Source organism: Gossypium hirsutum, chromosome D09 (assembly GCF_007990345.1).
Source record: "Gossypium hirsutum isolate 1008001.06 chromosome D09, Gossypium_hirsutum_v2.1, whole genome shotgun sequence".
NCBI classification, from domain to species: Eukaryota; Viridiplantae; Streptophyta; class Magnoliopsida; order Malvales; family Malvaceae; genus Gossypium; species Gossypium hirsutum.
In genome coordinates, this window is record NC_053445.1 from 42,294,263 (window position 1) to 42,307,269 (window position 13,007).

Here is a 13,007-nt window from a genome sequence, read left to right on the forward strand (position 1 = left end):
GATCAAAGAATCTGCCGGTTCAGGTACCTTTACTTTAGAACCGAACTGCATATAGTGAGCCGTAAGAGCCTACCCTAGGTAAAACCACGCCAAACCCTTAGTGTTCATCCAAATAGACGCTCTTTTTGTTATTCAAGTTTTTGTACTGACGTGTTTTCTTTTGTTTTGGTTATGATTGCATTGCATTTTCATCATAGAAAAGAGGTGTTGATTCACGTTCAGTTGCTAAATAGAGAGCTTGTGATGGAAAATGGATTTCTTGATAAAGTGGGAGACAATAAGGTCGTCCGAATAAGGTCCGAGAAAACGTAACGAGGGAAGGATGATAGTCTGATGAATGAGTACACGACTTTACTTCGTTGCCCGAGGATTCAAGCTGACAAAGATTATTCGAGAGCCGCCAACATTCCAACTTTCTTAAAATAGCTAACGAGCATTACGAGGATGAGCGAACAAGGGGCCACGGCTCGGATCAAGCAAAAAAGAGATAGAAGAAGCACTCCTTTGAAGAGTTCGTGAGATTCGATCTTAACATACGGATATGAGGAAAAGGATCGATGTCTTCACTTTGAGTATTAGGGCAAGGCCATATATGTAAATATCCATTTTATGTAAAGAGATTTATTTTCTAGTAAAATTGTTCTAATAAAATTGAATCAGAATCAACGCCTCTTTTTGCATTCATTCCATTCATCTGCATTACATTTCATTGCATGCATTAAATTTCACAAGAGGACCCTAATTAATTGAAATTGTTACAGTTACCCTGGAAAATAACGAAAATCCACCAACTAAATATTGCTACAGTACCCGCCGCAAAGCTAAAGCAATTGATCAAAGATTAGAAAGATCTCACAGTCTGGGACTACATGCGAAATCCTTGAATATATGCGAGCTGATACCGCGAACTCCCTTAGCTGTCCTCTCATTGCATGTGTCACGTGCATCCATCTGGTGGGGCCTGGCCGGGTCGATGACTGACATTCTGAGTAGACCTTAGGCATGTTGGGCACGTGTATCGTTTCAACTCGCATGCTAGATCTCGCGGTCCCCTGCATGTGAACTCATTGGGTATATGTGAGCTGGTTCCCCTCGACTCATGCGAGTTGATACCGCAAACTCCCCTGACTGTCCTCTCATTGCACGTCACGCGCATCCATCTGATGCGATCCGGATCTTATCTAAGCTTCAGGTTGGTGACTATTAGTGTATAACAATAATTGATATTTCTATTTATTATAATTATTTTAACATAAAGTTTTCAAACTTTATAATAGAACATATATTTTATTTATATGTATCATTAAATTTTTATGTTAATATACATTATTTCTTTTTAAACTTAGTTATATTGACAAATATTATTAGCCCGTATATCACATTCACACCGCAATACAACCTAATTATATGTGGATTGAGCTCTATATGATCCGAACCATACTCCAACGATGTCCTTATATATGGAAACTTCTAAATCCACTCAAAAGGCAGCACGAGTAATCCTAAATCTGCAAATACCTCAAAAGTCAAGTGGCAAATTAGTAATCAACACCCTCTATAAAACATGGTTCCGGGAATCCCCTGTACCAAAAATTAAAAGAAGAAAATTAAGGCATGGTTGGCCCCTCCCTCTCCTTTCAAGCCTTGTCCATGAAATCACCATCTTCTTGTTTTTCCTCCATAAGCTCCATGAAGATGAAAGCTCTAATTCAAACCCTAATCTACACTCAGGCTAGTCGTCTCATTCGAGCATTTTCCAAAGCAAAATCCATTGTCATTCAAATTTACAAACAAAACAATCCTATCCAATATCTCATTTCCATCTCCAAGACCGCAGAGAAGAAGTACAAGCACAACAAGCTATTCTTTGGTTCATTCAGGCTGCACTATAATTGGTGCTCTTCTCACGTCACACCAGTTCCAGCTCCAGTTCTTGAAGGGTGTACCACTACTCATTTCTACTATGATTCAACCTGGAATTCGGCCATTTCAACTCATGATCAGCAAAAGGAGGATGGTTTGGAGTCGGAGCTTTCAGGTTACCTTCAATGGCTTGAAGAAAACAAGGTTAACAGGGAAGCTAATAAAGCAGAGACAGAGGTGGATGATATTGATCGGTTAGCAGAAATGTTCATCGCAAGTTGTCATGAAAAGTTTATGTTGGAGAAGCAGGAGTCTTACAGGAGATTCCAGGAAATGATGGCTAGAAGTATGTGATGAAAGTGAATGTGAATGTTTCCTAATTATTACCTGTTTATTTTCTTTTTGACATATGCATTGGTTGGGGTGAAGAAAGTGTATGTGTAATTTCACTGTGAGGGACGGGAGGTTACTTTTCTTTTAATTTCTTCATTTTTATCCTTGTATAATTTTTCATCTACTCTATATATAAATATTTCGAGTTGTCAACGATAGGGTATTTGTGCAATTCTTGTTCATTGTTTAATTTCCACTTGTAAGGCTACTACGAGTACTGGATCTGCCTCTACAGTCCTTGAATTAAACTGACTCAAAACCAGTGTTAGTGATCGTGTTTTAGATCATATTGCAAAATTTTGTAATTATACTTATAATCCTAAAAACTTTTACAAACTCTTTTTAAGATATTATTTGATTTGTCGTTTGTTTATAGGTTAAATAGATGTACTTATAATTTTATATCTGTGATAAATCAAAACATCTTCAGATGAAACCAGTGAAAATTTTCAGTTTTTTTTTTTAAAGTTTAAATTACTAATATCAAAGTTCTATATATATGGATATAAGTTGATGGTCATTAAATGAAAATCCCTGCCATTATTATGTTCATCATTTTGTTCTGGAAAGTTTACAAGGCTCAAGTTTTCCCAGTCATGAAAACTAGGTTCTCCAACTGCTTATATCTCATGCTGATTGCAATGATCAGTTGTTCATATCACTTTATTGACTTCACTTTGATGTCATAAAAAATTGTCATATTGTTAAATTTATATTTTTAAGAAGTAATATATAATAAGCAAAAAATCAGTAAGCAAAAATTAAATTAGACAATAAATACTGTACTCACGAATCGTTGTAAAAGTCATGGTAGATATTAAGATTGGGATTTTTAAAACTACAAGAAAGTTAAAAAGTGATTGAGAAGGCCCTTTCTCACAAGAATAACACATCATTTTAGCAATTCCTTTAATCTTTCCAGTGGTCTATATGCCTGATAATGTTCCTTGCTCTATTCACTTTACACCTAATCTCATATGATCAAAGGCACGACGCCATGGCCGTGGCATGAAGCTGACATAAGATACCAATGACAAGGTTTTTTCTCCAACGAAACTAGTTGATCCAAAAATGTCTTGCCTGTTGTAGTAACAATACTCTCTATACAATTGCTTCAAACTGAGCCATTGAAAAGTATATATGTTATTCTTCACCAGGGAGAAGCTGAACTGAAGAAGCTTCTTTTTTGGGTACAGAATTTGAAAGACAAAGGCATCAATTAATGGGTCCTTTTTATCTCTTGGTGTTGAGTCTCTTTATTACGAAACTTCCTTTGTTGCTTTTACATGTAAAAATACAAGGGATGGGAAAGAAAGAGCTTTAAAACATTCATACTGGACTTGCCTCTAAACCAACTACTTTCGAATCCACCACACAGATATAATCTAAAACACCCAAATAAATTATCCACATACAAAAATGTCATATGTCTTTCCTAATATTTGGAATTGACTTTTGCATAGAAAAGTGGTACTTCTTGGGATTTCATTCTTTGTTAAAGTATTCCAACTTCAAACATCAATTTTGAAGACACTGATTTTTTTTATAAAATTAAAACATTTATAATAAATATATTAAAAATAAGAAGGGATGTCAAGCATTTGGAGATGTTTTGTCGTCCCCACATACAAACATTTGCTTCCAAAAAAAAGAGCAGAGCTGCAAAAGGAAAGGGGGGGGGTAAAATCAATTTGACATTTGAAAATATGTTGGGGCATTAATTTAAAAACCCAATGCAATAAAACACTTTGTAGAATTTCAAGATGGCTAATATGTGTCTCTAAAACTGGGGCTGCCCATTCAAGCTTTTGCATGTGCATCTTTGTGTTTCTTCAATATTATATTCAACACTCTCCAGTTCTTTCTACTAAAAAAGTTGCTGAATCAATACTTTTATTTAACAACATTTATTTATGTGTAATAAGTCGTATTATATTTATTTTAAAATATTTTATTAATTTTTTTCAATTGTGTTCCAATATTATCAAATCTAAAGTTAATTTGAGTTTGTCGCAAATGTAATTACTTTTAGGTAAAAGTTTCATAATTTTTCTTAAATTTTATTTTGGTTCGTCTATTGAATAAATTAATATCTATAATTGAATGACATATAAAAGAATAAAATAATCATTGTTGTTATTAAATGTTTATTTTTGTGTTTTATATACAAGGCATTAATGATATAGTAATACAACAAGAAAGGAATATGGAGGAGAGAGTGGAAGATGTTGTGGAAGTCGGTTCACTTAGTCAGAGTAGAAAACTTGAGGTTATAAATAGTGAAGATAAGGAGAATATGAATGTTGAGGGCTAAAGGTGAGTTAGTAGAGTGCATGCTTGGTATATTTGAGAGTTTGATCCTTTCTTCCTCAAACCTCGAGATATTTATAGGCGAAGGTTTCATGTAAGGTCAAGTTAACATATTGGACTTGCCATTAAACCATTACGTGACGTGTGAAATAGATGTCTTTGATGGGACGAAGATATCTGTAATAAGATAGATCTTTCCATTTATTCTGACTTGATGGTATGGAATAGTTGAACCCACGTGGTATTTGGTGACCAACAACTTCATGTTCTCAGTGAAGCTCAAGGACTTGGATGGCGGATGGCCTGCACTTGTTCGGAGGAAAAACCCGCAAATGACCTCTCAGTTCACTGATGGCAAGTTTACTATTTGGATACCTTTTTGGCTTGTCAAACGTAACAACAAATTTAGTTGTTTACTTTTACTCCTTTATTCAATTTTGTCTCTATACTTTTTATTTGAAGCAAATTTATCATTAACTTTTCATTACTAACGTGTTGCAAATTTTCTTATATGTCCTGTGAGCAAATAATTTAATTTATAAAAATTCAATAAAATATTATTAAAAATTACAACTCCAAAAATGGTTTAAAAAATAAAAATTAAAAAATGTTCTTAAAAATTAAAAAAATTAAAATTTTTAAAAATATCTTCAAAATTCAAAATATAAAAAGAAATACCTATCTTCTCATCATATTTTTGAACTTTTATGAATCAGAAATCATGGAGAAGTCATCTTCAAGAGCTTGTGACTTGTTAGAGTAAAATGATCTATGAATCTCAAATATTAATTATAGTCATATCCAAAAGATAGTCACCTGTTGTTAGAATTTTGTGTTATCCATATATATATATATATGATATTTCGTTCAAATAAACTAATTAATTGAAGGGTGTATTTTATTGGGTGATATTATAGAATTTGAGTTGCATTGGGTCTATTACTCCTAATGAATTGGTTTCTGCCAGTGTTTGTGTCCATTTTTGAATGTGTCCAGTCTTTGCTTCTCTCAGACTTGGTTGTGTCTTAAGCAGGATACAAACTTTTTATTTCCTTCATCTTGGGAACATCAGTTTCTCCATCATTATATGAAGATGTTGGGTGCCACTAATATAAAATATTCTCCTTTGTTTCATTAGAATTTTTCTTCCTCCAAATACTTTGGAGTGAGTAGGAAATGGTGTTATGCTTTACTTGTAAGGTTGTTTCTTTAGGAAAATTTTAGTTAAGGTAAAATTGCTAGTCATCATATCTTTCTATTCCATTATTCGGAGTTCTTTATGAAAAGCTTAAATTGTATTAATTTGAAAATTCAAGGCAGCTGATTTAACAAATTAACGCTTCATGTAGGAAACTGGAAGGATTAGAATGGATTTTTCATGCGAGGTGCTGTTCGCTTTGGTATGCAGGTACTAAGCATGGATGCAGCAACTCAAGGTCAGGTGCCAGCAAATGAACCACATGCATGCTTCTCAACCGATGGCCTTAGATTATGTTAGTAAAGGATTGGGCTGGGATAATGATATAACACCAGCCACCTCTGCTGTTGATTATGGGCTTCAGCAAGCTGGCCTACAATAGCCTGCCCGAGAAACATGATTGCCCTATTCTGGAATATTCAGGGTCTGGGTCAATCTCGGATTTCATAGCTGGTTAAAATTGACCCATTTATATCACACGGATCTATGCTTTCTAACTGAAACCTGAGCTAGTGTGGGTTCGACTTTTGTGATGGTGTGGAAAACTTGAGGAAAGGGAGGAGCATGGTAGTTATGTGGAAAGCTTTTGTATCTTTCTATATTTTAATAAAAGAAATGCATATGATCTTTGCGTACGTTGATGAGTCGAAAAATAAATTTTGGTTATTTCTTGTTTAAGAAAAGGAAGGATTTTACGTTCCGCTGCACTGGTCCCTAAGGGAAAGGCTTCGATTTTACTTGGCGATTTTAATCAGGTCCTGCATCCAGATAACAAAATCTCTTTTCGAAATATGTTACGGAAAATGTCAGTTTATTACTTTCCTAAAATTTATAATCTTCCAGACATTGGGATTACCAACTATCTCTACAGATCATCAAGCACGACTGGAGGCCCTATTTACAACAGAAGAGATCAAGGATGCCGCGTTCCAAATTCATCTAAACCAAAGCCCCAAGTACGATGGGAAGCCAAAATTCTTCTACCAAAGATACTGGGAGATTGTGGAACTACTATATAACACTCCTAACCCGACTGCTAACGGTCTCGATCAAATGGTGTACATTCAGTGCCCGACGGCATTTCCAATGGCACTATCGCTGAACAGTAACAATCAACGGTTTGGGCAACTCCAATAGTATTGTACAATTATCTTATGATTCTTATCGATAATTTTGGGCCATCTAAGAGAGCTCCCATCACTATGACGAGTGACCTTGAGGTATTATACCCATATGGAGGGTGTCAATACTTCGGCTATTAATGGATATTGATATCGAGTAACGGGGTATCAATATCAGATTCTCATGCATGTTTGCCTTATTTAGTTTCGATGTTTGCTAGCATTGATGTGAAGAGAAATTTTGAGACGAACTAGAGCATGCTCATTTGAGTAACTATATACAAAAAAGTAATTCATAAGTGCCAATGATTGAAAAAGTTATAATTTGGCTACACCAAAACACTTAGATCTTGACTTATTGTTTGTTGCGATGGAAGTTATATTTTGATTTTGTATTTTGAGTTAAACTAGGCGAATTTAGCATGATAATTTGTGAAAAACAATGAAATGGAATGATGGTATTTAGAGGGTCGAGGTTCCTTTATTTAAATTGGATGTTTGGATAGTCCAATAATAAATGTTAGATCAGTGTATTTGACATGATGTTAACACTCGTGAATGTGAAGATTAAATTAAATACATTTTTTTATCAATACAATATTGAAAAAGCGAAACAGGGAATAACAAGATTTAAAACCCTATCATCTATATGCTATATAAGAACTCTAATCACTGCTATAATCAAGTTTTGGTTAGACTAAGTACATTGATTTGAGTAGTTGAGAAGTCTTGACTTTTGCTAATAAAATTTCGACAGATGCCGAGATCCTTTATATGTCTTCCTTTAAGGTCTTGAAATTCATGTGACATTAAATTTTATATTAACCTCGAGAATCATAAATTTCCAAGTTATGTTATAATCAACAATATATTTCGATAAATTAATTTTGATTTGCAATAATGTGGAGAAAAAAATAATAAATAAATAAAATCGTCTAACTCACTGTCACTCCTTTTTATATCCAAAGAAATTAATCTATGGAAGTATCAAGTAACACCATCGAAATCCTATAAAAAGATTCAAAGACCATAGTGAAGCTAGTTTCGCTTATAGGTAATCGTTCTTAAAATGAAATTTTTTTATTTAAACATTTTATGATTTATAAAATTTTAAATTAGTAACGAACTGTACTTTTAATCATTTTAAAAATAATAAAATTATATTTTTATTATTATAAAAATATATAATTTAATTTTAACTCAAAAGAATTTTTTAACTCCACCCTGCTTAAAGAAATTTTGGAGTATGGAGACAAGCTTATAAAAGTTATATTAGTCAAGCTATGATAAATAATGTATGCGGCAATTAATGTATTCTTTTATACACATATTCTCATATTTTGGGCTGTAAAGAGCAGCTTGTTGTACCTAAAAGTAGGATGGACAACCAATCCGACACCGTAGAAGCTGACAACCCCAACGTGCGTTGTTTTCTTTAAATTTGGTTGCATCCAATCCAAGTCTTGGGGCTCATTTTTCTCATAAACAGACCGAAAGTCATGTTTCTGAGCACGTTGGAAATTTTTTTAGGAAGAAAATTAAATTATAAAATTTTAAGAGATTTAAATGTAATTTTATCATGTATTTATTTATATTTTTATTATTTTTAAAGAAATTAAATAATTTTTTGTTATAAAATAAATAAACAAGGAGTTAATAAAAAAAAATAGGAGAGCAAAAAAAAGCTTGTATTTTATTGATCAATCGGTATATTTATAAAGTTTCTTCAAAGTCTCTATTTATAGGCGTAAGAAATATAAATGAATTAGAAATATACTTTTAATGACTATTAAAATTTAAAATAAATCAAAACTTATTTTGATATTGATGGACGTTCAGTTAATAAGATATTTATAACACTTTTTATATTTATAGTATTGGATACCTACAATCTTTGACTTTTCAAAGATGAATAGTGGCAGAAAGTTGGCACCGAAAGGCACCGAAAGTAGAAAGTAAGATTAGTTGGCATGGGATAATTGCAATTTTGGTCCCTAATTGTATAGGGACATTGCAAGTTGATCCTTAAACCTCAACTATAAATAGGCCTAACCATTTCTTACTTTCTTCATCCCACACTTGCCATTCTCTACTTAAGGCAATTGTTCTCTCTCCCTATTTGTAAACTTTCACTTGTATTTTTGGAGTGAAATATATTTGGTAGTGCCCGAGGACGTAGGCAAAATTTGCTGAACTTCGTTAAAATTCTAGTGTTCTTTATTTTTTGTTCTGCATATTTTGCAAGTGTCATTGTAGTGATTTATTGTACTATTAAATTACGATAGAGGGATATTCTGGCTAGGAAAGATCTGGTATGTAAGCGATCCTCGTGATCCACCTCTCTTTCCTGGGAATTGAACTTAGTGTGGTTTTTCAGTACAATAATTTTACTCTTTCACACGCTTCCGCGCAACAATTGGTACCAGAGCCAGGTTCGTACTTGGGGAATACGACCGTTTACGGTACTATTCACGTATACGGCACTATTTACGTATACGGTACTATTCACATATAAGGCACTATTCACGTATACGGTACTGTTCACGTATACAGTAGTTGGGATTGAGGAGAAAAATGGCAGCAGCATCGTCATCAGCAAGGACTACTGTGACAAATGCAAAATTTGAAGTAGAGAAATTTGACGGTACCAATAATTTTGGTATGTGGCAGTGTGAGATCCTGGATGTCTTATGTCAGCAAGAGCTGGATATAGCCCTTGAAGAAAAACCTGACAAGATGGATGACAAGGAGTGGGCCAAGATCAATAGACAAGCGTGTGGTACAATCCGCCTATGTTTGGTCAAAGAGCATAAGTACTCCGTCATGAGGGAGACATCAGCGAAGAAGCTGTGGGATACATTGGAAGAAAAGTTTCTAACGAAAAGTCTTGAAAATAGGCTTTATATGAAAAAGAAACTTTTTCGATTCACGTATGCACCCGGTATGTCGATGAATGACCATGTGAACTCATTCAATAAAATTTTAGCAGACTTGCTAAATTTGGATGAGAAATTTGAAGATGAAGACAAGGCATTATTGTTGTTGAATTCCCTTCCTGATGAATATGATCATCTTACCACCACATTGCTTCATGGGAAAGATTCAATCACATTTGATGAAGTCTGTAGTGCGTTGTATAGATCTGAGACTCGAAAGAAAGATAAAAGAGATCACAGAGATACAACTGCAGAAGTCTTAACAGTAAGAGGTCGTTCACACAGCAGCAAACCTGGTAGAAGGGGTAAGTCCAAAGGGAGACCCGCCAAAGATGAATGTGCCTTTTGTCGTGAGAAAGGGCATTGGAAAAAGAATTGTCCTAAGTTACAAAAGGGCAAGTCTATTTCTAATGCATGTGTAGCGGAGCATGATGAGGAGTCAGACTTTAGCTTGGTTGGCATGGCAATGGCATGTCAAACGGATGAGTGGATATTGGATTCGGGATGTACTTACCATATGTGTCCTAATAAGGACTGGTTTTCTAGTCTTGAAGAACTAGAAGGTGGAGTTGTTTTTATGGGCAATGATAGTGCCTGTAAGACAATGGGTGTAGGTACAATCAAATTGAAGAACCATGACGGCTCAATCCAAGTTCTGACAGATGTTCGCTATGTACCCAGCTTGAAGAAAAATCTCATCTCATTAGGGGCCCTAGAATCTAAAGGGCTCACAATCACTTTGAGAGATGGATTACTAAAGGTAGTAGCTGGGGTATTGACGGTGATGAAAGGCACTAGAAGAAATAACTTGTACTATTTAAATGGAAGTACAGTTATTGGATCAACATCAACAGCTTCTGCGAAAGATGCAGATTCAGAGGCTACCAGGTTATGGCATAGGCGATTGGGACATGCTGGTGAAAAAGCTTTGCAGACTTTGGCGAAGCAAGGCTTGTTGAAAGGTGCAAATTCTTGCAAATTGGAATTCTGTGAACATTGTGTTCTGGGCAAGCAGACGAGGGTAAAATTTGGTTCAGCAATTCACAATACGAAAGGAATTCTGGACTATGTTCACAGTGATGTGTGGGGACCTACCAAAGTGGCTTCTTTGGGAGGTATGCACTATTTTGTCACTTTTCTTGATGATTATTCAAGAAAAGTATGGGTGTATCTAATGAAAAGAAAAAATGAAGTTTTGGATGCATTTCTGAAGTGGAAGAAGATGATGGAGACTCAGACAGGTCGAAAGGTCAAACGACTTCGATCAGATAATGGTACTGAGTACAAAAATGATCCATTTCTACAAGTATGTCAAGATGAGGGCATTGTGTGACACTTCACTGTTCGAGATACACCACAGCAGAATGGGGTGGCAGAACGCATGAATCGGACTATACTGGAGAAAGTTCGATGTATGTTGTCCAATGCTGGATTGGGCAAGGAATTTTGGGCTGAGGCAGTTACATATGCGTGCCATCTAATTAACCGATTGCCATCAGCTGCAATAAATGGAAAAACTCCTATGGAGATGTGGACTGGTAAACCTGCTACTGATTATGATTCTTTACATGTTTTTGGTTCCACTGCATATTATCATGTAAAAGAATCTAAGTTAGACCCAAGAGCAAAGAAAGCATTATTCATGGGTATAACTGGTGGTGTAAAAGGATACCGTCTCTGGTGTCCTGATACAAGGAAGATTGTTTTCAGTAGAGATGTAACTTTTGATGAATAAACCATGATGAAGAACGAGGATTCACAAAAGGATGACAAAACCAGTAGTACTTTGCAGCAGGTGGAGTTTGAAAAGGTTAATGATGATCCAGCTAATATTGAAAGAACAAATGATGAAGAAGTTTCGACCCAAGAACTTCTACAGCAACAAGATTCAATTGCATATAGGAGGCCAAGAAGAGAGATTCGTAAGCCTGCTCGCTTTGATGATATGGTGGCCTATGCACTTCCAATTGCAGATGATGATTGTAACACCCCTTACCCGTATCCAACACCGGAATAGGGTACGAGGCATTACCAAAACACATACACTTGTAAACGTATTTAACCGAGTTATAAAATTTCATCAAAATTAAAACTTTCAAAATAATTAACATGTTTCTATAACTTTTCCCAATATATCCTCAAAATATTATAATCATAATAATTAGGGCCTGCGAGACCCGATACATACTCATGCAATTTAATGCTTCATTTCCATTTCATTCAATTCGCAATTTCTCATGCTCATAATTTAAACCATATCACTAGCAATTTCCATTTAATTCACGTGCAATTCAATGACATCAAATTCAAAACTAATACGTATTTACCATTTAACTCAATGTTTATTGATTATACCATTCAATAACACATTTATGAAATTCTCAATTTAGCAATGAAAATATCACTTTAGTTTGAATAACAACATCGTCCTGATATAAATACACTACCACTTATCCATTTACTTTAATTCTTTTGGGCCCATTTGTCACTTACCATCCTTAATCAAATTAGGGAACGGTCACGGAAAATTGAGTACTTCACTTTCACTTTGCCATAGTATAACTATGGTCTTACGTATGATCACTTATCACTTGTCCCTGATCAGATAAGTGTAGCCACCTATCACTTTGTTTCTTGATCAGATAAGTGTAGCCACTTATCACTTTGTTTCTTGATCAGATAAGTGTAGCCACTTATCACTTTGTCTCTTGATCAGATAAGTGTAGCCACTTATCACTTTGTCTCTTGATCAGATAAGTGTAGCTAAAGCTATCACTTTTCACTTTTCACTTGTCACTTGATCAGATAAGTGTAGCCGAAGCTATCACTTATCACTTTGTCACTTGATCAGATAAGTATAGCCGAAGCTATTACTTATCACTTTCCACTTGTCACTTGATCAGATAAGTGTAGCTAAAGCTACCACTTATCACTTTGTCACTTGATCAGATAAGTATAGCCGAAGCTATTACTTATCACTTTCCACTTGTCACTTGATCAGATAAGTATAGCCGAAGCTATTACTTATCACTTTCCACTTGTCACTTGATCAGATAAGTGTAGCTAAAGCTACCACTTATCACTTTGTCACTTGATCAGAAGTACTCAAATCCGGCGTTCCGCTCAATTTGATCATTTATTCATATATCAGGCTTACCAACATGTGTTAATTCATAAACCATTCAT

At 34.8% G+C, this 13,007-nt stretch overlaps 1 protein-coding gene across 1 annotated transcript; it reads left to right on the forward strand.

Moving 5' to 3' along the window:
* Nucleotides 1-1,578: 1,578 nt before the first annotated feature.
* Nucleotides 1,579-2,409, forward strand: LOC107942907 (uncharacterized). Its single transcript, XM_016876636.2, has one exon. It carries the CDS (start codon nt 1,615-1,617, stop codon nt 2,215-2,217), a length of 603 nt encoding a protein of 200 aa, XP_016732125.1. The 5' UTR covers nt 1,579-1,614; the 3' UTR covers nt 2,218-2,409.
* Nucleotides 2,410-13,007: the final 10,598 nt, after the last annotated feature.